At 44.2% G+C, this 24,727-nt stretch overlaps 3 protein-coding genes across 5 annotated transcripts; 1 reads left to right on the top strand and 2 right to left on the bottom strand.

The window, feature by feature from the left end:
* Window positions 1-1,920: 1,920 nt before the first annotated feature.
* On the bottom strand, window positions 1,921-15,240 carry LOC115206366 (protein Smaug homolog 2-like). 3 transcript variants are annotated; one of them, XM_029773216.1, is made up of 13 exons: window positions 14,603-15,240; window positions 8,649-9,109; window positions 8,008-8,472; window positions 7,507-7,737; window positions 6,991-7,121; window positions 6,602-6,688; window positions 6,026-6,305; window positions 5,509-5,594; window positions 5,028-5,143; window positions 4,703-4,904; window positions 4,156-4,282; window positions 3,112-3,195; window positions 1,921-2,900 (listed from the first exon to the last, which is right to left on the bottom strand). In XM_029773216.1, exons 2-13 carry the CDS (start codon window positions 8,842-8,844, stop codon window positions 2,872-2,874), a joined length of 2,034 nt encoding a protein of 677 aa, XP_029629076.1. In that variant the 5' UTR covers window positions 8,845-9,109; window positions 14,603-15,240; the 3' UTR covers window positions 1,921-2,871. The 3 variants fall into 3 exon arrangements, with proteins under 3 accessions (XP_029629076.1, XP_029629078.1, XP_029629077.1); XM_029773218.1 differs by having other exon boundaries at window positions 7,012-7,121; XM_029773217.1 differs by having other exon boundaries at window positions 14,938-15,240.
* A 955-nt stretch (window positions 15,241-16,195) lies between these two features.
* LOC115206365 (glia maturation factor gamma) lies at window positions 16,196-18,063 on the top strand. Its single transcript, XM_029773215.1, has 7 exons — window positions 16,196-16,345; window positions 16,829-16,925; window positions 17,072-17,121; window positions 17,220-17,269; window positions 17,394-17,476; window positions 17,681-17,754; window positions 17,896-18,063. Exons 1-7 carry the CDS (start codon window positions 16,343-16,345, stop codon window positions 17,965-17,967), a joined length of 429 nt encoding a protein of 142 aa, XP_029629075.1. The 5' UTR covers window positions 16,196-16,342; the 3' UTR covers window positions 17,968-18,063.
* A 273-nt stretch (window positions 18,064-18,336) lies between these two features.
* Window positions 18,337-23,670, bottom strand: LOC115206364 (RNA polymerase II-associated factor 1 homolog). The gene is made up of 14 exons (XM_029773214.1): window positions 23,393-23,670; window positions 23,158-23,187; window positions 22,810-22,902; window positions 22,519-22,640; window positions 22,356-22,422; window positions 22,143-22,244; window positions 21,924-22,029; window positions 21,190-21,258; window positions 20,886-20,989; window positions 20,640-20,756; window positions 20,279-20,407; window positions 19,880-19,985; window positions 19,603-19,684; window positions 18,337-19,486 (listed from the first exon to the last, which is right to left on the bottom strand). Exons 1-14 carry the CDS (start codon window positions 23,440-23,442, stop codon window positions 19,065-19,067), a joined length of 1,599 nt encoding a protein of 532 aa, XP_029629074.1. The 5' UTR covers window positions 23,443-23,670; the 3' UTR covers window positions 18,337-19,064.
* Between the last annotated feature and the right edge of the window lie 1,057 nt (window positions 23,671-24,727).

The following is a 24,727-nucleotide window of genomic DNA, read 5'->3' as shown; positions in this document are numbered from 1 at the left end:
TATCAGTTTAATAGCTTAGATTGAGATCATTGGTTGCCTATCTAAACCTGAAATTCGTGAACATTTGTTTAACCATTCTACTCTCTTTGTGGGAATGAATCTAATGTATTCATAAAGTCATATCTATCCAAGAGCCAGCTCAGAGGAAAACCATGACTAGGACACTACTCAGGCTCAACAGCCAAATCAGAGAGAGGAAGCTGTCGCTGTGCATTTCAGGTGACATCAACTGTTAATCAGCCTGCGGCATCTGACAGTTCAAACCCACAAGGCCAGGCAATATCAGTCTTCACTTGCCACTCAAAAACTTTAGGAGCGCAGAGCAAAGGGTACACAACATACCCTCATACAGGTCTCACTCACTAGACACTATCTAGTCTAGTGAGAATGATGATTACAGCGAGTAGATAAGCAGCTGAACTGAGGGGGTAGAAGGCATCTGTCATTCTCTACCCAGCCCTCTCATGTGGTAGAAGGCTTAGCGACGTGCTTTAGGCCTTACATACTGAGGAGACAGCATATTTACGAGCACTGAAGTGCCAACAGTCTTATTTTCAGACCCATCATTACACATCACAGAACATGAAATGGGCACTCCCAGAGGGAGGTAAACAGTGCTGTTAGGAGGTATCAACATTGAACTCCAGTCCCATCATCTCTGCTCTCTGGAGGATTTGTAGACATTAAGCACTACCTTGACTGTGTCACACTACCCTCTCTCAATATCTACAACAATCGTTCAATTAGTGTGGGGGAAAAACATGCAATTCTAGAAAAAAACAGATACGCTCTTAAAATGAAGGGAGTAGTAAAAAAAATAAAAATAAAAAAAATAAAAAAAGAGTCATGCTGGTAAATAACCATGTTTACTAAACAAATAGACCAGCTATGGCTCTGCAGAAATAAAATGCGAATGGATATCCCTGCCTCGTGATGCAACCAAAGGTGATCCAAACGTTAAGACCATATACATACATGCACCTCCGCTCTGCCACATTCAAAGACAGAGGTTGTATAAGAGTTTCTGATTCAACACTGATACCACAAAATAAGTGTTAGGGTTTTACAACTGGAACACATAGAGACCCAAACAGGACATATTTCAAGCACCTTAAAATATAAGCCAGAATAGATTCCCACCCTACGCTTTCTTACAGCTGCACTGGGGTTGTACAGCCTTCCTGTTTAGATTAAGCCACCGCGGAGCCGGACGCGGTGGCTTAATGAGAAATGCGTTGTACTCCAAATTGTCCCATTATCCCAACTGTTACACCGAAAATATTGAACGACTGCTAGTTTTTTCGGAAAACTACGTTTTTCGTCCTCCTGGTAGGTAGAAGAAGCCACAGCAGCCATTTTGGAATTGCAGTGTCAGTCACTCAGCTCCTTCGTCGTTCAACGCGACATGCCAGTCCATAATAGCTGCTGTGGCTACTGCTAGCTAGCAGGACGACGAAAACGGCAGTTTACTTAAAAACGATAAATTGTTTAATCTTCGATGTAACAGTTGAGATAATAGGACAATTCAGAGTACATCGCATTTCTCATCCCTGGATTGAGGTATGTTTTCCAAGCCATATCTCACACCGGCTCCTCTGTGTCTTAATCAAAACAGGGAGGCTGTCCAACCCCAGTGCAGCTGTAAGTAAGCACAGGGTGGGAATCTATTCTGGCTACTTAAAAAGTATGATTCCGCAGATCTCCACACAGGCTATGTTGAGGAGAGGGCAGGGTGAGGTGGGTACTGTTTCATTCTGAGTGGCAGAGACGGTGCTTCCTTTGCATTTTTCAGAAGCAGTCATAATGGGGCCTCAGGGTAGAAGGTGAATTCATTAAGCTTCCTCACCCAGTATAACATAGGGAGGTAACTACTTGAAAACACATGCGCCAACAGCTCCCCTTGGATTTTTTCCCCTTTTCTTTACCAATGCAAGTTCTCACAGCCCCCACAGAAGAAACCTCCCCAGTCCTTGTTCAACCCTGTGGGGTTTTCCCTCTGCCCTTAACTTGCAATTGAGATTCATCATCATTTTTGTAGTAGGGCAAAAATATCAATGCGGACAAGTTGCAGCCGGCATGCTACGTTCAAACCGCCATTGTTTTAACAATTACCATGTCTAATGTCGCATTGGCCACTCCAAACATCAGTCTAACATAGATATTCACACAGAGCCCTTCTCTTTGGCCTAGTAAAGGTGAGGAGGTGTCAGAGCCAGTAATACCCATGTTGGGTATGTGAGGGGAATGAGCCAGGGTGTTGGTGTGTCCACTGTCAGGGCCTAACTAGCTCTGGCTGTAGCAGGGTGGTTGTGTAGACAGCTGTAGTTGTGTTCAAGGATCAGAGCCATGCTACAGGCTGGTCATGTGTGGGATTCTGTTCTAGTGCCCAATTGGGAGGCCAAGTGCCTTACTCCTGGTTGGGAGACCCTGACCATACAGTTAAAGTATCTGGGGGTGTAAGGCGTGGCTCTGCGTGGATTTTTTTTCTGGGAGGAAAAGGGGAGAAACATGTAAGTTAGAAACCCCTTAAGACAGCACCAATCCTCCATTTTCCTCTCAAAGCCCAACACTCGGAGCATCAATCTGCTCCTTTTAATGTCACAGACCTGCAGAAGACATTGAGCAGGTTGCACAAGTAACCTCTACTCCCTCCTGTAATATAATAGTCATCTGTATTCCATTTATAATAAACTCAGTTAAGTATAATAAAGTAGAAAAATATCAGAGAACATACACTGTTAGTTGTCGTTTTGTAGTGACCATTTCGCTTTGTTTTTTAAGCATATATTTTTGTGCTGGGCAAGAGGAACTGAACAGGCCTCAGTTGAAGTGAAGTGTCAGTTTGGTTTCTTCCTTTCACTGCTTTTAATTTCATATTGTTGATGTTCGGTCCATTCCATCTACAGGAAGGAGGATTGGGAAAAAAATAGATGAAAAAATAAACATGTATTTTGATTTCAAATCGTAATGTTATTTCACTCTCTGCCTAATCCAAATGACACCTTTCAATAACATCAGAAAAGTCCAGGAAACCTAAATGTGGTTTTAAATATCAGTGTCATACTTCCAAGAAGTTGGATGTGGGAGTGTAAGGCGTGTGTTTTCACTCACCCCCTAAGGCATGCTCTGTCATACTGAGGCACAGTGACTCCAGGGTGGGGTTGATCTCCAGGTCTGCACCTGGAACTTGGCATTCTGGGAGAGGAGAGACAGGTCACTCTGTTATCTTGTGTGTGTGTGTGTGTGTGTACTATATCTGGACCATTAATCACACGTTAAAAAATGACAGATGCATTAGATATGGAGCCGTGTGAATGCGGTTTGTATGGAGATGTGGGTGGGATGCGTAAGCCGGTGTAAAATTGGGTTTAAAGGCTGTGGGTGAGATGTATAAAGGCCGTGTATGATTGGGTTTGGAAGGAGATGTCGCTGGGATATAAAAGGAAATGTGAATGAAGGTTGCAGTGAGACATGGAGGGTATGTGTAAAAAGACAGTGGGAATAGAGATTGGAGCACGGTGTGGATGGTATGTGTAAGACAGTGTATATGATGTTTAGGACTAATTCTCTCTTTCTCTCTCGGAGGACCTGAGCCCTAGGACCATGCCTCAGGACTACCTGGCATGATGACTCCTTGCTGTCCCCAGTCCACCTGGCCGTGCTGCTGTTCTGCCTGCGGCTATGGAACCCTGACCTGTACACCGGACGTGCTACATGTCCCAGACCTGCTGTTTTCAACTCTCTAGAGACACTCAATGACCGGCTATGAAAAGCCAACTGACATTCACACCTGAGGTGCTGACCTGTTGCACCATCGACAACCACTGTGATTATTATTATTTGACCATGCTGGTCATTTATGAACATTTGAACATCTTGGCCATGTTGTTATAATCTCCACCCGGCACAGCCATAAGAGGACTGGCCACCCCTCATAGCCTGGTTCCTCTCTAGGTTTCTTCCTAAGTTTTGGCCTTTAGGGAGTTTTTCCTAGCCACCGTGCTTCTACACCTGCATTGCTTGCTGTTTGGGGTTTCAGGCTGGGTTTCTGTACAGCACTGTGAGATATCAGCTGATGTAAGAAGGGCTATATAAATCCATTTGATTTAGAAGTGGTTGGGGTGATGTTTGGGGGAAGGGGTGCTAGGATCCTACCTTGCTGCTGGAACAGGAGCATGGTTTGCGGGGAGGTGTGGACAGGGAGTGAGTGGGTCCGTTGCACGGAGCTGCGACTCTGGCTTGGCATGCTGTTGCTGCCCCCAGGGTTGGCAAACCACAGGTTCTACAGAGACAACAGAACATCAACTCACATCAAACATGTTGTACACCGTGTTAGTCTTCCCAGCACGATGATTACAGAGGGACTCTTCCAGCTATGATAATGAACCAATGCATACCAAAATGCAGTGCCTAACCCACGTGTTGCCCTGGGTATTGCATTGATTAACCTGTCAACACTTCCTGTGGTTGCACTTGTTTATCTGTCAAAACAAATGTTGTCTAAGGATAGTTCATCACTATGTGGGTACAGTAACGTGTAGATCAATATAATCTGATGTCGGCTAACTAGCTGCAACCCTCAATGACAAAGACTTCTTATAAAATGTATTATCTTGTGAATGAATCTGACTTTTCTATATGTGAACTTCAGTGGCTGTATTCAATGCCCCCAGACTATATGACATCCCATCCTATGACTAACCTGTCTGCCCTGGCCTGGCAGTGTGGGGCTGGTGAGGGTGTGGCGTGGGGAGGCAACCCCGATACCACCTGGACTCAGGAGCCCCATGCGCCCGGCAGTGAGGCCACGAGGGGGCATCTGGAATGACCTCTGCCCCCTACGTGCCAGACCCCCAGCACTCACAGAGCCTGCTGTGGGGAGGGAGTTGGAACCATATGCCCAGCTAGAGGCAGAGAGAACAGTTGTCAGACAGAGCCCTGGGGGAAATCCAGATGGATAGAGAGAGACTCTCAGCTGCCATGACAGAAGAGTGATCAAAAGGAGAAGAGAAGTCCAGTTATCTTACCCTTTCTGTCGGTACACAGGCATGTCCAGCATGGCTTTCCTTGGGAACAGGCGGAGCAGTTTGAGAACCTGCTGCTTCCAGGAGACCAGTCTCTTCCTCTGAGTCTCTGTGAAAGCCTGAAATAAATAAATAAATAAATAAAGAGAGAAAAAGCGAAAGAGAGAGAAAGAGAAATTGAGAGGTGAGAGAGAGAGTGAAACCCTGCACATCAAATACTTCACCCCAGTTGAGATGCATATTTTAATTGGCGAGTGAGAAAGAGAGAGCGAGAGACAGGTGTTTGAACTCCTGGAAATGGTTCAAACATAGCAGCAAAAAAATCAACCTTATATTTCTTTCTTAGCGCAGTGAAAGTTCTCGATGTAACATACCATTGAGCAGTAGGTGCTGTTACACATCATTTGCAGTCCAAACCACCAGCTAGATGTATGTGAAAAGGTTGAAATGTTTATTTTCTGGATGTGATTCTGCGCGGTCTCACCTCATGTGTCAGACATTTCTCAATGAGCTGCAGGTAACAGCTGATATTCTCCTCGTCCGGTCTGGACACCAGTAGCTGAGTGCACACTGCAACACATGGACAGGAAGTTCACAGAATGTTACATAACACCCACCCCCTCCAACACATGGACAGGAAGTTCACACAATGTTACATTACACCCACCCCCTCCAACACATGGACAGGAAGTTCACACAATGTTACATTACACCCACCCCCTCCAACACATGGACAGGAAGTTCACACAATGTTACATAACACCCACCCCCTCCAACAGATGGACAGGAAGTTCACACAATGTTACATAACACCCACCCCCTCCAACACATGGACAGGAAGTTCACACAATGTTACATAACACCCACCCCCTCCAACACTCATTCCAAACAAAACACACCAGCACATCTCACAACAACAACAAACAAGCTCATCAATTGTCCAAACGCACGATATACATGTACACGTACTCAGCCATGTAAAAGCCTTGTCCTTTTTTTACCTTTACCCATGACACGCGTGAACTGGCCAGCAATGTCGCGGTCTGAGATGGGTGTGGCTGAGGACTCCCCGTCGCAGGGAGGGGGGTTGTGGGGCTGGAAACCCTCCTGGGCCAGGTCCTTGTCCTCCCCAGGGTTGGAGTGGTCTGAGGGGGATCCAGTCCCCTCCATATCTCTGTGGGAAACACTGGGAGGGCTGTAGCTGTAGACCTTGATGGGGGTGATGATGATCAGCTGTAGTTCCTGTAGGGCGTTACGCAGGTTGCCCCCCTCCAATATATCCTGTTGGATCAATCATAGCATTATCTTATTAGCAAAGCTGTCTTGAGGTGTGACAGGAAATTGTCATGAAACTCGCTGCTCAACTTTTCATTTGAAGAAAATGTGAGTGGTAGCATATCTACACTATTTGTGATTATTATAGCGGATATGGTAATTTACATTTCATTACATTTTTTACATCGAAGCCACAGGGATCCAAATGGAAACTAACAGTTAAGTTGTTGAGAACAACATTACCAGATAAAAATGCATCTGAAATGCTTTTAAAATAATAGTGGTGACAGCATGTGGTTTACCTTCTCTAAAGACTTGAGAACGCTTGGCCTCTCTCGCAGCTTCTGGACACTCAGGGCTATCTTGTGCCGTGCACCTTTGGTCACATTCTGGACGAAGAGTTAAAAGGAGGAATCACTGCTCAAAGCAACACGGACATCCAGATATCCAGTTACTAAATAACACTCCTGATCACCATCGGTTTCATTAAAGCTACGGAGCGGAGCCAAGACGGCATCGTTTATCTGCGCGGGGAGGCTGTGTATAACTGTAGGGTGCAGCGATACTTCATTTCATGGCTCATTGAGTGCTGAGGTATCACTATGCTGGAGAACAATAGGCAGGCCATATCTATTCAGCCCTGATGAGGAAGGCAGGGGAAAGAGAGGACTAACAAGAGAAGCTGACCAACCTGTGACAAACGATGACAAACCTGTGACTCCAGGTGGTGCTCTGTCAGAATCATCATCTCCTCATAAGTCATCTGGGAGAAAAGTGCTGCGTACTTATGAAGACGGAGGCTCTTCAGCCACATGGGCACATCTGAAACAGAAAGTAGAAAAACAACATGCTCAGAAGTTGTTATTCTTCTCCTGTTGAGTCCTTGTAACTCTAGTCCAAGACCAATGAGAAGGATAGATCTAACAAATAATAGACACGACTGTGGAATGCTTGACGCATCTGTGCAGTGCATGTCAAAATAAACACCTCAGATCTATTTGTTGGAGAACGCTGTCCTACTTATTTTTCATGGACATCTGGAGCACACGCAAACAACAAAACTGAAACGCTCTATAGCAGCCCACTGAAAAGGCAATTCCACCATTGCCAAGTGCAGTAGCCGTTGGCATGTCATGACTTTTCCCAGAGAAAATACCAACAATGTGATCACTTTGAACCCCTGGCGTGTTATGGTTGACCTCCTGACCTTTCATGCCACTGCCGTCCTCCTGGAAGGTGTTTCTGGAGCCCTGGTCCTCAGTCTGCTCGCTGCCTGAGGATGCCACACTACTCTGGGGGGACAGGGGCGCGTGGTCAAAGGCCTGTCGCCCCCCCAGGTCATCCTGGCTCAGCCAATCTGCGCCACAGACCTGGGGACTGGAGGGGATCAGGGACAAGGACCTCTTCAGAGGACTGGCCTGGCCCATTTGCCCCATGCCTGGCAGGGGACACAGGAGGGGCAGGATGTTATAGATAATCGCAGTAAACCATCCCTTTAACGAAGGCTAGGCCTATACAGAGAGACTATTTACAAAGACGTGACAATCATGACAAAGATCGCACACTAAATAGTTGAGCGCGATCACATAACTGAGATAACCAAAAAAAGTTGTATTGTATGTTTAGTATATTCCTATTCACCTCGACAACATATCCTCGACCATTTCTCTCCCCCACTCTGGCTTGGTAGGAAATGTGAGCCACTGACCTGCGTTGTTGCTGTTGATGGGCATCCCGCCCTGGAAAGACATGTGTCCATTCTGCCCTGCAGGGGAGGAGCTGGAGGAGGGGGGCTTGTCCAGCCAGCCGTGGCCAGGGTCCAGTCCCTCCGCGGAGCCCGGCCACTCATCTGAGCCCTGACGGGGGTGGTAGGGGGGCCGGGAGGAGGGCGCTGGGTAGCCGCTGGAGAGGTGCTCCTCCAGGTGGTTGAGCCACATGGCCAGCGAGGTGCGGTCATCCAGGGTGGTGGCCGGGTGGATGAGGGCGTAGGACAGCAGCTGTCTGCTCTCCTCCACAAACAGGCTGCTCTCGATGGTGTGGCTCAGCACCTTCTGCAGCAGCTTCATGTACTCACACTTGGCCTCGCTGTTGCGGGGCTGCAGCAGGGGTAGGTGGGACAGCAGCAGGGACACCGCCTTCTCCATGGGTTCCTGGTGCCACTGGCTCACAATGTCTAGAGAGGGGAGGGACAGAGGGGCAGTTAATTACATGTAAAATACATTTTCACAGGTTGTAGGTCTATCTGTTACAAGGTTTATACACTTTAAGATAAGGTGTACCGGTAATGCAACATGGCTAATCCAATAGGGTTTCAAATGTATCCTTCAGAAATCTGCAGTCATGAACTACCTGCATTGTTGGCCTCAGCCTCCAGGATGTGGATCTCAGTGCAGTCTGCCAGCCAGTGCTCCAGGCAGATGTGCAGGAAGCGGGCCTGGGTACGAGACGCTCTCTTCAGCAAGGAAAGAAGCGCCACCGTCTGCTCACACTCGTTCCAGCCCTTGAACCAGTCCGTCAGGATGCCCACCTGGTCTCGGAACATCATGGCACGTTCCCAATGGGAAGGGGGGGCGGGAATATGTGGGTGGGGGGTTAGGGGGAAGATTGCTTGCTCACACACAGGTTCACTCTGGCCCCGCTCAGCGGCTGCTTTTACACAACAGTCCTGGGATCCCCTCAAAGTGGAGCGAGGGGCCCTCACATGGTTCAGGTGCAGGAGATGGAGTTACTGAGGGAGGGCGTGTTAAATCCAGCTGGTTGTGTCAGACAGGAGGGTTCTCAGGTGCATCAGTGTCAGCATCCTCCAAATCCTAAAAAATCAACAGGGAAAAGTACATAAGGTACACTGAAAACAATATATAAACGCAACATGGACAGTATTGGTCCTATGTTTCATGAGCTGAAATAAAAGAAAACAGAAATTTTCCATACACACAAAAAGCTTATTGCTCTCAAATTTTGTGCACAATTTTTTTTTACATCCCTCTTAGTGAGCATTTCTCCTTTGCCAAGATAATCCATCCAGCTGACAGGTGTGGCATATCAAAAAGCTGATCATTACACAGGTGCACCTTGTGCTGGGGACAATAAAAGGCCACTAAAATGTGCAGTTCAAATCAAACTGTCCCATACGGCGAATACAACAAGTGTAGACCTTACCGTGAAATGCTTACTTACAAGCCCTTAACCAACAATGCAGTTCAAGAGTAAGAAAATATTTACCAAATAAACTAAAGTAAAAAATTAAATACAAAAAGAATAAAAAGTAACACAATAACATAAGAATAAAGAGGCAATATACATTGGGTACCGGTACCGAATCAGTGTGCGGGGGTACAGGTTAGTTAAGGTAATTTGTACATGTTGGTTGGGGTGAAGTGACTATGCATAGATAATAAACAGCGAGTAGCAGCAGTGTACAAAACAAATGGGGGGGGGGGGGGTCAAGGTAAATAGTCCGGTGGCCATCTGATTCATTGTTCAGCAGTCTTATGGCTTGGGGGTAGAAGCTGTTAGGGAGCCTTTTGGTCCTAGACTTGGTGCTCCGGTACCGCTTGCCGTGCGGTAGCAGAGAAAACAGTCTATGACTTGGGTTACTGGAGTCTACGACAATTTTATGGGCTTTACTCTGACACCGCCTATTATATAGGTCCTGGATGGCAGAAAGCTTGGCCCTAGTGATGTACTTGGGCCGTACGATGCCGAGCAGTTGCCATACCAGGCAGTGATGCAACCAGTCAGGACACTCAATGGTGCAGCTGTAAAACTTTGAGGATCTGGGGACCCATGCCAAATCTTTTCAGTCTCCTGAGGGGGAAAAGGTTTTGTCGTGCCATCTTCACGACTGTCTGGGCGTGTATGGACTATGATAGTTAATTGGTGATGTGGACGCCAAGGAACTTGAACACACTCGACCCGCTCAATTACAGCCCCGTCGATGTTAATGGGGAACTGTTCCACCCGCCTTTTCCTGTAGTCTACGATCAGCTCCTTTGTCTTACTCACATTGAGGGAGAGGTTGCTGTCCTGGCACCACACTGCCAGTTCTCTGACCTCCTCCCTATAGGCTGTCTCATCCTTGTTGGTGATCAGGCCTACCACTGTTGTGTTGTCAGCAAACTTAATGGTGTTGGAGTCGTGTTTGCCAATGCAGTCGTGGGTACACAGGGAGTACAGGAGGGGACTAAGTACACACCCATGAGGGGCCCCAGTGTTGAGGATCAGCGTGGCAGACATGTTGTTGCCTACCCTTACCACCTGGAGGGCGGCCTGTCAGGAAGTCTAAGATCCAGTTGCAGAGGAAGGTGTTAAGTCCCAGGGAGCTTAGCTTAGTGATGAGCTTTGAGGGCACTATGGTGTTGAACGCTGAGCTGTAGTCAGTGACCAGCATTCTCACATAGTTGTTCCTTTTGTCCAGGTGAGAAAGGGCATTGTGGAGTGCGATTGAGATTGTGTCATCTGGATCTGTTGGGGCGGTATGCAAATTGGAGTGGGTCTAGGGTATCTGGGAGGATGCTGTTGATGTGAGCCATGACCAGCCTTTCAAAGCACTTCATGGCTACCGCAGTGAGTGCTACGGGGTGGTAATCATTTAGGCAGGTTACCTTCGCTTCCTTGGGCACACGGACTACGGTGGCCTGCTTGAAACATGTAGGTATTACAGACTCAGTCAGGGAGCGGTTGAAAATGTCAGTGAAGACACTTGCCAGGTGGTCCGCGCATGCTTTGAGTACACGTCCTGGTGATCTGTCTGGCCCTGTGGCTTTGTGAATGTTGACCTGTTTAAAGGTCAGCTACCGAGAGCGTTATCGCACAGTCATCCAGAAAAGCTGGTGCTCTCATGCATGCTTCAGTGTTGCTTGCCTCGAAGCGAGCATAAAAGGCATTTAGCTCATCTGGTAGGCTCACGTCACTGGGCAGCTCGCATCTGGGTTTCCCTTTGTAGTCCGTAATAGTTTTCAAGCCCTGCCACATCCAACGAGTGTCAGAGCCGTTGTAGTAGGATTCAATCTTAATCTTGTATTGATGGTTCATCTGAGGGCATAGCGGGATTTCTTATAAGCGTCCGGATTAGTGCCCTGCTCCCGTGTTGCTCAGTTGGTAGAGCATGGTGTTTGCAACGCCAGGGTTGTGGGTTCGATTCCCACGGGGGGCCAGTACAAATATATATATTTTTTAATAATAATAATAAGTATAAAATGTATGCATTCACTACTGTAAGTCGCTCTGGATAAGAGCGTCTGCTAAATGACTAAAATGTAAATGTTGAAAGCGGCAGCTCAATGCAGATGTGGCCTGTAATCCATGGCTTCTGGTTGGGATATGTACGTACAGTCACTGTGGGGACGACGTCATCGATGCACTTATTGATGAAACCGATGACTGAGGTGGTATACTCCTTAATGCCATTGGATGATTCCCGAAACATATTCCAGTCTGTGCTAGCAAAACAGTCCTGTAGCGTAGCATCCGCGTCATCTGACAACTTCCATATTGAGCGAGTCACTGGTACTTCCTGCTTTAGTTTTTGCTTGTAAGCAGTTATCAGTAGGAAAGAATTGTGGTCATATTTGCCAAATGGGAGGGCGGGGGAGAGCTTTGCATGCATCTCTGTGTGTGGAGTAAAGGTGGTCTAGAGTTTTTTTCCTCTGGTTGCACATTTGACATGCTGGTAAAAATTAGGTTAAACTAATTTAATTTTGCCTGCATTAAAGTCCACGTTTGACAAAAAAAATCTCACTCTTTTGTCCATAATATTAATCTCATCATGTAGGCCAGGGATGGGCAACTTTGCTGGCGCCCTCCTCCCGGCCCCCAAAAACAGAACTCATAAGGGGCCGCAGAGGGGTGGCAGGTAGCCTACTGGTTAGAGCGTTGGGCCAGTAACCGGAAGGTTGCTGGATTGAATCCCTGAGCTGACAAGATAAAAGGCAGTTAACCCACTGTTCCCCAAAGACATGAATGTTGATTAAGGCAGCCCCCCCGCACCTCTCTGATTCAAAGGGGTTGGGTTAAATGCAGAAGACACATTTCAGTTGGACAACTGACTAGGTACCCCCCTTTGCCATTAGAAATAATGTTGCCGTTTTAAAGCAATTTTTTTTGCAATTCTACACAATTTCATAACTAAGTTCATGCAATTCTAGTAATTTTGCCATAGGGTGGAGGCAAATGTTTGCAGTTTTTAAGATGATAACTAATGATCAATGGGCCCCACCCTATTTGGTATTTCAACCATGCTTACTACAAGTTTAGATAGCTGCCCCCTAGACTAATTTACCAATCTAAAAACATTTTGCTGACATGGGCTAAATGAGTGGCTGCTGATGCACAACCAAATTCAAAATGTCACCTTGTGTATTCTTTTATTAATTGTCAACAGTAAGTTGAGACCTAGACTGAGTAACAGTCAAGTGCCTACAAACAGGGGGCCATGCGTGCCAGTTGCCCATCCCTGATGTAGGCAATACAAGTGCTCTCACCAATAACATGCAGATAGCTCTATTATCTAGAGTGTACGTGCCAATACCAGGGAGTGCACACTCGTTATACAACGCAAACAGTTTTTGTGAGAAAACAAATCAGTAGAGTTAAAAATACAATAGAAACTCATTTAACTTTAATTTTTTATTCCATACATGGATATTTAACTGCAAAGGGTATTTTTATATGCACCACCTCATCATGTACAGCCTTTTATTTGCAACAAGTCAATTTGATGGAAACATCTCTGATGTTAAAATGAGAATATTGTTTTAATGCTAATTTTTGAATATTCACATGAAACTGTCCCAAATTGGATAGAAACCTAGCTAGTATCACTCGGTTACCGTGGAATTGCCCTTCTACATTGTAGAGACAGTGTAAAGATGGTCTCTGTACAACACACTAATGCATATTCTTTATTTAGGCCAGCTAATCATAATGCAAGATAATCAGCTTCATGGTGAAGTGAAAGTAGAGCACATTATTACCAGCATCATCACTTCAGCATCAACACCGGTTACGGTAAAGAACTTCCATGCAGTATGCATGCACATTTATCCTGACCATTCAGCCAACATCTGTGTAAGTTTGATAAAGCCAACATCTAGGCCTAGCTGCCCAGTCAATCCATGAGTGTATTTGACTTGAAGCAACAACAAAAAAGCCTACATAATCTCCATGCAATCTGTCATGTATTCTTAGCACAATACATAATATGTGATGACTTGCAATACAGCTTGTTACAGGGTAAAGTAATGACAGCTGTCATCCAACCCTCCCAGTATTGCAATGACCACCTGAGTGGTGGGTATATATTGTAACTTGCAATGCCTAGTTGTTATGTAGCTAGGTTTCCTTCACATAAATAAAACCAGACTGGTCTCATAGACTACACGTAACATAGTCAATGTAAATCCGAAGCGTTCTAATTAGTTATAATATGTTACGCTTGGTATGGTGAAATAAGACAGATGGTTAAGGAAAAAACTAAAGTCAAGCGGTTGGTCGCGGTGGATGGGCTGGCCGTATAACGAGAATGTCTAGCAACCCAAAGGTTGAGACTTAAAATCTCATCACCGACAACTTTAGCTAATTCGTAACTTTTCAACGAATTATTACATTGTAACTACTTAGCATGTTAGCCTACCCTTCCCATAACCTTTATTAACCCTTTAACCTAACTCCTAAACTGAATCCCTAACTCTAACCCCTAGCCGAGCTAATGTTAGTAAGCTAGTTAACGTTAGCCACCTAGCCAGAATCCACAAATTAATACATACCATACGAAACGTGACATATACTAAATGGGGTGTCTCGGATTTGCGTACAGAATAATACGAAAATCTCTGAAATCAGCCCAGCTAGCTACCTAGAGATATTTGTCAAAAAAAAAAAAAAAAACTTGATTTGATCACAAGAGCAGAACGTTACGTTAGTAGCCAAGCTCTGGCTAGGAGGGGCTGTATTAGTAGTAACGTTACCTAGCTAACAAGCAAGAGGGGTGCTTATTCTAACTAGGCTAACGTTCCCGTAAAACACCAGTCCACTACCAAGTACCTACAGAGCTAATCATATAGCTAGTTTGTTGGTATACATAGTAATCTAACTAGCTGACGTTGGTAGCTATGTCAACTCACGATCAAACAAGAGGGAATAAAACATTTTTACATTTAACGTTAGCTATCACAGCTAGCTAACGTTAACTCGCAGCCTTACCTATGGTAAATTAGCCAGCTAACGTACGTTTAACCAGGCCATACATGTAGTTAGCTAACGTAGTTAGCCAATATAGTTAGTCAGAAAACGTAAAAACAAACCTGTGACAACGGTGACGTTTCCAGGACACGGCTGTTGCAGTCTACTACACAAGGGTGGATTTGATGGTCTAGGGGCAGTTAGCTAGCTAAATACTAACACCAGGCCTTTACCGATGGCTTTCACCATGTAAATGGACGAGGGATTCAGGATTGGTATTGTTTTTCAGTCGCGACGTTGCTATTGGAATGTCGCTGTATTTCTCATCTCGTTAAACGATATTACAGTCCTCGCGTTGCAAAGGTCCTCCATGGTCCATTTTGCAAAAAAAACACGGCAGGTTACATAAATGATATTCACATCCCACCCTTCAATTTCTAGCGGTTGGCTTGTTTACCTTTGTGAATTGTCACTTGTTAGCTCCCTAACCGATTAGATAGCCAACGTAGCCGCTAGATCGCTAGCAAGTAGCTATTTGCTTCATTTATAAACGCTGGATGAGGCGAAGATTTCGATCCAACAGTTGTCGTTGATTGCTTTGAAAATTATTTTCGGATTCTTAAAAAAAAAAACTAAAAAACATTTACAAGACTATCTATGTACAGAATATTTATTTGAACATAGAGAAATATGGAAAGTACGCTTGGCGATATCAAGCCAGCCTACTTCGATTCAGACTTGAAGCAACGTCGGAAACCAACGTAATGGCGTTTGGGCGGGGTAAACAAAGAGAAAAGTGCCCCACCTAGCGGATGAAACGCACACACCACTCCTGGGCTGAAGTTGATGGATATGATCACAGATTATCCATTATACTGACCAGATACTAAAGTGGCCGCTGTAACAATGGAAATACGTTTCTTATAAAAAGGAAGGTAGTCGGAAGTGGGCAAGATCAGGTGGGACCATTCTAGCCAATGAGAGGGCAGATACGCGTGTGAATAAGAGGCACAACTCCGATATAACTGTTTTTTTCTCAAAATTGCCGTGATGTCACGTATCCTACTTATATCAGTACACTCTTAACATCCTAATGATTACGAAACTTATATTCGATCAAATAAGCCATGTTTTTTTTTCATGACCTCCATACAAAATATCTTCGCTTGGTGAGCGAAAAAACGTCACCTGCGGGATAAGACAGATTTTGGGCCCAATTATCCCTCTCGCTTCGCCTTTTCCTCTCTGATATGATGGATAGCCGCTGTCAAACCAAGCACTCTGTTCATTCAAATTCAACTCTTTGGTCTCAAACAAACATATTTGGCTTGATTGCATTTGATCAGTTAGATTTGAGGAATGAAGATATAAATTACAGAGGACACAGACAGTGACTTTGCCATTTCTTTAAATAAAAGCTAAAAACACTCATGTAGAATTAATCAGATTATCAAAGAATGCTCAGCTTTCTCTGACTGCACCCATTAAACAAATGTGAAACGAGAATATCACTTTGTTGTTTTATCTTGTTGCAACACTAATTATTTTGGGTATAAAACATTGTATTATTAAAAAGGCATGATTTGCTGCCGGATATAGCGACAAGGGAATGTAGACATAGAACTAAGAACATCCATAACATTAGTCAGTCTCAATAATGCTAGATCTGGCACAGTGCAGAAGGGGTGGATGCTCGAGTATTTGTTAATGCCTGCCCTTCCCTACTGTATGTGCTACAACATAAAAGGAGGATCTTGAGAGTCAGACAGCATCCTGTCACAAGCAGTTGGCCGAGGAGGAACTACCTCAACAATACGACAGGATCTTTGCAGACAAGAACCCAAAACAAAACCTCTTCTAGAATGGTATGGGAGACCGTTTATTTATACGATATTGCACTTTACCAAGAAAATGTATTTCGGTATGTATGGTGATGTCCTAGTTTATGTTGTAAAGATTTTTAGGCAGGCGTACATTTATTTTTGCTACTCCCCTCCCATCACCCCACACCCTCTTGACACAGGAAGTTTTTTTGTCCCATGATGTAACAAAAGCACTTCCTGGCCTCAATGTCACTTTAAGATTTTGTTATGAGCTATGCGTTCATGGAAACTTGAACTTCAGATATCAAAACAAGTTGCTCTAAAACCTATTTTTCTGTATCCCTCCCTTTCTTTCTCTCCCCAGTCTGCCCTCCACTCTCTCTTGCTCTCTCTCTCTCCCTCTAAGTGAAATATGACAGAACTTTCAATGATGTAGCCTGACAGTAGCAATATAACCTACATATACAATTACAATGTGTCAAAACTTCCCACGGTTGATGAACTTGTTTCACTTTTACATTCTAGTCAAGCTCTTTGGTTGTGTGCGAGGTGGATGAGAGTCTGAAAGAAAAACTGAAGAAGTTTAGATTTCGAAAAGAGACCAACAATGCAGCCATCCTGAGTGAGTAAGACTTCATTGAAACCATGTTCCTCAGTAGGCCAACTGTCCCCTGTTTCACCTAATTAAAAAACAAACAAATAAACCCAGAAACAGAGAAACATACTGTGTCTAGGACTCAATATAGAATAATTATCCTATTCCCTCAGTGAAAATTGACATGGAGAAACAGCTTGTGATCCTGGAGGAAGAGTATGAGGTAAGTCACGTTGTCTTTCTGATAATATAATAATTACTAAAATCCATCCACACCTGTATCATTACCAGTTCAACTCAAAACACACACTCACATTTCAGGACATCTCCCTAGATGACCTGAGGAATGAACTTCCCGAGCGGCAGCCAAGATATCCTTTTAGAACATTTAGGAGTGATACAGCAGAAATCTATGTTAACCCATATTCACCAGCACTGCCAGTGTTGAGTTGTATCATTGACCAGTGATTGGATTTCCTTGACAATATAGTGTACATTCGTTGTTTACAGCTACAAATACGTCCATACAGATGGCAGGGTGTCCTACCCACTGTGTTTCATATTCTCAAGTCCAGTGGGTGAGTAATTCATCCGAATTCAGTGAATAGCCAATTAAGTGAAGGATTAGCATTGCTGTGCTACAACATCCTTTGAACAAAATAACATTTCGAAGGTAGTAAGTGATAATTGAAAGTAATGAGAATCAATAAATATTTATCATTTGGAGAGATCAAAAAGGTTGTGGACATACATCTGTGACTTATACACCCTCATCCCAACAGGGTGCAAGCCTGAGCAGCAAATGATGTACGCAGGCAGCAAGAACCAACTGGTCTCCGCAGCAGAGCTCACAAAGGTCAGGACTATTTTCTGTTTCAAGTATTGACTGACAACAATAATGATCTGAGCGTAAGCCCAACCCTAAACTCACAAAATAGAGAAGTTATAATAGAAAATATGCATGTTTAGCCTGATCCTACCCCTTTTTTCTCAATAGGTTTTTGAGACGCGAAACATAGATGACTTGTCTGAAGAGTGGCTGATAAACAAACTGTCTTTCTTTCGCTGAATAGACACTTGTGTTCAAGTTGGCAAAAGTGCATGTATTGAACATACCAGTACATTAACTTCATTACTGGTTTGCAATAAATTGCTTATGGTGTCACTTGTGTTATTGCATTCTTATTCCTTAGTTGTACTCAGAAACCATTATTACCAGCCTGGTTGCCAGTCTTTCTGCTCTCTTTTGTCAACTCCTTGTGGAATTGTCACACCAATGAGTGACAAGGAGTTGACATGGTAGCACAAACAGATCTGGGACCAGGCTACATTACCACCACTTTGGAAGGAAAATGATTCCAGGAATACATGTTCATCTATAAAGAGGGGACTTTGGAGAGAGTGACTGTTAGCAGTATAAGAAACATACAGGCATAAATGTTGTAAAATCAGCTACTACCATTTATTTACAATATCTAAATGTTAAGAGAAGTTTCCATCATACAACTGAATTTATACTGGTTCATAGTAGCAGTTTTTGGGAGGGAAACAAGAAATTGGCAGAAAATGTTATTTTGAAAGTTTAGTTCAAAACGTAAAAAAAAGCTAAACTTTCCCACATTTTATTGGATGTTCCAATTACATTTCTAATGCATTGTATCCTCAAAACGCTAAGGACAAAGAAAAACATATTTAACAGATTTATGCACACCAGAAAATTAAACAGAAAAAAAGTTTCTGCTTTCACACCACTTTAAGTACTTAAGTGAGAAATCTACAAACCATAAAGACAAACTGACTTAACAAAATAACAGCTTAAAAGAAAAAAATAAATATGTTGTTGGTAGGAAAGAATTTTGTTCAATGAAGCATGTACTGTACACAACGACTAAGATAGTAGCTCCAGCTATATCTATGAGCAAAGGTCTGACAGATGAGTAACTGACATTTACAGGTACCCAAAAGCCTTGTAGAAGTCCCTTAGAGGGTGTATCTCTCCTAAAAAAGTAGCAAACTGTAACATTCAACAGGAATGAGTTGCTAGCCTCAGACTGAGTCTGTAAAGACATGGCTGTTCTGAGGGTGGGGCTTGTCAGCGTGGGCTGGCTGGAGCTCGGGGGTGAGGCATGGTGTGCTGGCGTTGTCACAGTAAGAAGGCCTAGGCTCTTATTCACTGTCACTGCCGTCGCTGGAGTCTGAGGCCTGCTCACTGCCACTCCCGCTCTGGGCACGGCCACCCTCTGAGTGGTCACTCCCGCTACTGTGGGCCGGAGACGCGCTGCCACTCCTACTCCTCTCCCTATGGCTCTCCTTCTCACTCCCACTGCCCTCCTCCCCACTGCTCCGGGCTGCTGCATTCTTGGGCTCGTTGTCGTCGTCATCACTGTCGTCGTCGCTACCGAAGATTTCCACCTCATCCGCCAGCTTGACCTCCTCCTCGCCACTCTCACTGCCACTACCACTGGCCTTCCTCCTCCGCTTCACTCCCTCTTCATCATCCTCAGCTCCACTCCGCTTTCCATCCTCATCCTCCCTGTCAGAGTCACTGTCAGAGTTGTCTCCCTCACTCTCGCTGCCCTTCTCATCACCTGTGAGTGGAAACAAACAGATCATTAATTCATCTGGACCTAAGAAGCAGTGGTAAACAAAGAGCCTCTGCAGACACAGTAGTAAACATTGGGGAGGACAGAGGGGAGAGACTGACCAGAGTCCTGCAGTTTACCCAAGTCCATGTCCTCTTCTTCGTCCTCTGGTTCATGGTTCTCCAGCTGAGCCTTACGCGCGTCCTAATGGACACAAAGACGGATGTCATGATTACTCAGATTATTTAGATGTCTGCAAATGTATACTTCTCTGCTTATGTCCAGCACTACCTGCTCATCTCTATCAGTGTTGAGGTCCACTTATTAAGTAAACACAGTAGTTTCCACAGATTGAAAGTAATGCTCAGTGTAGAAAACAGGCCTAATTAGCAGTCTCACCTGTGCTTCCAGCTCCTTGTCATTCATGTCTCTGTGCTTACACACCAGCACAGCGTTTGTAGTAGACTGGGCTCCAGCCTTAGCTCTCCTCTTACTCAGCCGCACTCTGCAATCCAGGACAACACAGTCAGGCCAACACAGTCAGGCCAACACAGTCAGGCCAACACAGTCAGGCCAACACAGTCAGGCCAACACAGTCAGGCCAACACAGTCAGGCCAAAAACCTTCTTCACAGGTGGTGTCCACAGGCCAAAACAAACTAACTTAACCCACCCTAGCAAATACAAATCTAAGAGAATAATGTGACTCTCTCTTCAAAGACAATCCCATGTCACCACCTGCCAATGTAAACCCAACAGACCCCACTATGAGCCCCCCCCCATCCGGGCCAGTGGTTACCTGGTCTCCAGCTCGTTGTAGTAGACTCCATCTCCGTCTCTGAAGATAAAGAAGTAGTTCTCCTCGTAGCCCTTGCTGGCTTTGTTCTTCACGTTCCAGTTGTACTCCCTGGCTATCTTATAGTCATACCTAGAACACACACACACCATCACATTTAGTTCAATGTTACAGTAAGTGTGCTTCAGCGATTCCAACATCCTACAGGTTCTGTACTTGGACAAGGTGAACCAAGTAGGTATGAGGAAGTAGACAATGACAATGTGAAACCTGAATATTATTGATAGGGATAGTTCATATATCAGTAGAATTGTTGGTGTCCTGTCTACTCAAGGTTAGTGTAAATGCTTGTTGGATTTCTCACAGATCATCAGGCATGTAGTCCAGCTCCTCATCCACATCTCTCTTGCGCTTGCGAATTGTTTCCTCATTGGGCAGGAAGTAGGCCACAAACTGGTTTCCTTCCTCATCCATCATACCTCTGCAGGGCACAACAAACAATTCAAAACACGGTGTAAATTGTCATAGTGCAGGACAGTCACACACACACACACTTTTTTTATTTTTAATTCACAGGCACACACACAAAGTGGCATTGTTTTGTCCTCACCTAATCATGGCCTGTGACATCATCTCCACACCCTGGGGTGCTGACATGTCTTTAGGAGCAGGATCAGAGTCGAAGATTACCTGAGCACACGGGTTGATCCACATCTGGGGAGCAGAGAACAGAACACACAAATGCTTACTCTTTACCAAAACACAATGGGGCTAGACAACAACAGCTAAACGCATCCAGCTTAGAACAGATAAAGGAACCAATGACTGCCCAGAAACAAAGACCATGGGCATAATTCAGATAGGAGGCCAATACAATGGTACTGTATGTCCTGTTGAGCATCATGGGTGCTCACCTTGAAGTCAGGGAAAACAGGCATCACCTCCACAGGAGTGACTCTGGGTTTACTGTAGTGCTGGGCAATCTGGGGGAAGAGGATGAACACCACGTGTGATATGCAGATGTAGAATCTTAATTTGATCACTTCTGTTGCGGAGAATTTCCCTTCACCGCAGGAAATTTTGATGAGCTTCGCAATTTACATAAATCCACTGAAAAACCACACTAACACAGTAGGCAGCATTGTCCAGTGGTTAGAGTGTTGGACTAGTAACCGAAAGGTTGCAAGTTCGAATCCCTGAGCTGACAATGTACAAATCTGTCGTTCTGCCCCTGAACAAGGCAGTTAACCCACTGTTCCTAGGCCGTCATTGAAAATAAGAATTTGTTCTTAACTGACTTGCCTAGTTAAATAAAGGTAAAATAAATACAAATATTAACAGTATCCCACTTTTCATGTCGCCTCATTTTGACCACCGATCAAGAAATATTATGGACTAAACATTAAAATTATGTTGCTGCAGGATTATTTTGCCTGCGACAATATAGGAACAATTAAGATTCAACATCTGTACAATAACTTTGATGGAATGAAAGAGGATATTGCAATCTTCATATTAGAAGGAGCATACAATGAACTGTGTGATCTCTGTGTAGCTGGACATTGACTTTGATGTTGTTACTGTAAGAGCTATTTGGACTGAATATAGCACAGTGAATTGTGCATAGCCAAACACGGGGCACTCTCACCGGTTTCTGTGCATCCTCAAAGGTCTTTTCAATTGCAGCAATCTGGCTGTCCCTATCCTTGTATATCTCCTCCTCTGTGAACTGCTGTTTGACAGACACACCGATCCTAAGGACAGAACACATAGGTTATATTAGGGGTGGGACAAACAGAAAACACTACAAAATGGGAAGTGTGTATGCTGAATGTGGTGGTTAGCTAGCCTGTTAGGTCACACTCACTTGACTTCCACTTTCTCATTGGAGACACCATATCTGTTGAACTCTGTAGAGATGTACTCAGTCTTCCTCATCCACGGGACTACCTTGGCGTGCTGCTGAGATCTACAGGAAGACAAACACAAGGCTCATAGCACAGATCCCAAGTCATTAAGATTTTCATTGAATTTTGTCACAAAGACACTGTATTGACTGGTACACAGTCTGTATCCAAACCTTTTCGAGCTGGATGGAGCTGTGATGTCTTCTTCCAATAACTTCTCATCAGCTGGATCAAGAAGAACTAGAAAAATAAGGATGGGACGATTCTAAATCAATACTACACAAGCTTCAAGTAACTACCACAAAAATATACTGACTGTGTCATTGAGAAACATACTGCTGGGGTCGACGCGGTAGGTGTCTGGGTTAATGAGGTCGATGGTGACGCCAAGGTCAGGCTCAGTAAGCAGTTCATGTTTGTGTTGCTTCTCTAACGACGTAGCCTTGTACTGCACAAACCTGTTAACACCAGACAGCACAACATCAGAGTCAGCTACAGTGGCAGTACAGTATTTATGGGAGAAGGCTTAGAAAATAAAAGCTGCACACGGTGGTTACAACAACAATACATTTAATAGACGTAACATCTTGACTGACCTTTATGGCAGAAGGAACAAGGGCTGGTTACCTGTGCTGGTCAAATGGATATGTGATGAATTTGGGATCAAATGGGATGTCAGGCAGGCTGTTGCAGTACTTTACCCGACAGACCACTCCAGACCTGGGAGATTGGTTGGGCCAAACACGGAGTCACACATTACAAAAGTATACAAAGAAGAAGTAGTCATCAAAAACATGTTCTATCAACCATTGATGCCTCATAACCCAAACTGATAACTACCTAAATGGTCATATGGGTTTTGATCTGTCCATGATATCGCCAGCCCTCCACCCCCTTTGCATTTAAAACACACAATAACTTCAGCTGTAACTGAATCACTTTTGTTTTAACATGTACAACAAACTGCATGCATACCTCTCTGGAACAGTTCTGTGTGATGAACTCCTAGTCACGTGGAGAGAAAAACAAGTGTTGTTAGCTACACTCAGCTGATAGACTGAAGAAATAGGAAGTAACACAGCGCGCGCGCGCCCCCCCACCCAATATTTTAACTTATGTTAACTTATCACGGGACAATCAATCGTCATTAGCTAGGTTACCTAACGTTAGCTAGTTGCGGCAAAGAAAATACATCGGAGAGGATATTTACCTGTGACCGTCTGAGTCTCGCTGTGCTTGTGTCTGGATAGTTGGAGCCATGATCTTAAAAGAATGACCACTACTGGAAGAATAGTTTCTTAGAAATTCAGACAACCGTTGAAGTCACTCCTTACTAAAACACTTTACCTGAAAGAAAGAGAAACTCAGTTGATTACCTAGTTAGCTACTTACTGCAAAGTACTCTGAGCTTTCGCTCTTTTTGCTTTTCTTGTCCTGACTGGATGCGCCTTACAACTAGTAGGACCCCTGATATTTTCATGGGTAGCTTCCGAGCTGCCTGAATATAATTACGTCGCAGATATACGGTCAGTTTTTCTATATCTCGTATGTGGATTTGTGGTAGGCAGTGGTACCACAGATAGAACAAAGAGACAGATATTTCACCAGATATATAAATGTAAAGCATCCGGTTAGCGGTTCCACTCACAACCAAATACGGTAGTGAGAGGAGCATGAGCCCGCATGCAGAATTCTGCAAAAGTATAAACCTATAACACCAAATAATGCATGCAGAGCAGAATTAGGCCGATACCCGCTAATTATCAAAATCTAGAAAAGAGACGTTAAATTCTACAACCACCTAAAAGGAAGCAATTCCCAAACCTTCCATAACAAAGCCATCACTGACATATAAATAAACATGGAGAAGAGCCCCCTAAGCAAGCTGGTCCTCTGTTCACAAACGCAAACAGACCCCACAGAGCGCCAGGACACAAATCATGAGAAAACAAAAATATAATTACCTGACACATTGGAAAGAATTGACCAAAAAGCAGAGCAATCTAGAATGGTATTTGGCCCTGAACAGAGAGTACACATTGGCAGAATACCTGACCACTGTGACTGACCCAAAATTAAGGAAATCTTTGACTATGTACAGACTGAGTGAGCATAGCCTTGCTTTTGAGAAAAGCCGCCAAAGGCAGACCTGGCTCTCAAGAGAAAATAGGCTATGTGCACACTGCCCACAAAATGAGGTGGAAACTGAGATGCCTCCTGCAAAATGTATGGCCATATTACAGACACATATTTCCTTCAGATTACACAGACCCACAAAGAATTCGAAAACAAATCCAATTTTGATAAACTCCCATATCTACTGGGTGAAATACCACATTGTGCAATCACAGCAGCAAAATGTGTGACCTGTTGCTACAAGAAAAGGACAACCAGTGAAGAACAAACACCTTGTAAATATAACCTATATTTATGTTTATTTATTTTTGTACATCATTACAACATTGAAATGTCTTTATTCTTTTGGAACTTTTGTAAGTGTAGTGTTTACAGTAAAAAAAAAAATCACTTGCTTTGGCAATGTAAA

Source organism: Salmo trutta, chromosome 13 (genome assembly GCF_901001165.1).
Source record: "Salmo trutta chromosome 13, fSalTru1.1, whole genome shotgun sequence".
Lineage (NCBI taxonomy): Eukaryota > Metazoa > Chordata > Actinopteri > Salmoniformes > Salmonidae > Salmo > Salmo trutta.
Note: the sequence above shows the minus strand (reverse complement) of the source record. Positions and strands in the feature narration are given on the sequence as shown.

Excerpts from the sequence above, each read along its gene's own strand:
- LOC115206366 (XM_029773216.1), bottom strand. The coding sequence starts at position 8,844 with ATGATGTTCCGAGACCAGGTGGGCATCCTGACGGACTGGTTCAAGGGC. Across the intron at positions 7,738-8,007 it reads CATCAACAGCAACAACGCAG|GCATGGGGCAAATGGGCCAG; the intron begins GTCAGTGGCTCA and ends GTCCCCTGCCAG. Across the intron at positions 5,595-6,025 it reads CACGCGTGTCATGGGTAAAG|TGTGCACTCAGCTACTGGTG; the intron begins GTAAAAAAAGGA and ends CATGTGTTGCAG.
- LOC115206364 (XM_029773214.1), bottom strand. The coding sequence starts at position 23,442 with ATGGCTCCAACTATCCAGACACAAGCACAGCGAGACTCAGACGGTCAC. Across the intron at positions 22,030-22,142 it reads AATGAGAAAGTGGAAGTCAA|GATCGGTGTGTCTGTCAAAC; the intron begins GTGAGTGTGACC and ends TTCTGTCCTTAG. Across the intron at positions 21,259-21,923 it reads TTGAGGATGCACAGAAACCG|ATTGCCCAGCACTACAGTAA; the intron begins GTGAGAGTGCCC and ends CTCTTCCCCCAG.
- LOC115206365 (XM_029773215.1), top strand. Across the intron at positions 17,270-17,393 it reads CTTCCCGAGCGGCAGCCAAG|ATTCGTTGTTTACAGCTACA; the intron begins ATATCCTTTTAG and ends AATATAGTGTAC. Across the intron at positions 17,477-17,680 it reads CATATTCTCAAGTCCAGTGG|GGTGCAAGCCTGAGCAGCAA; the intron begins GTGAGTAATTCA and ends TCATCCCAACAG.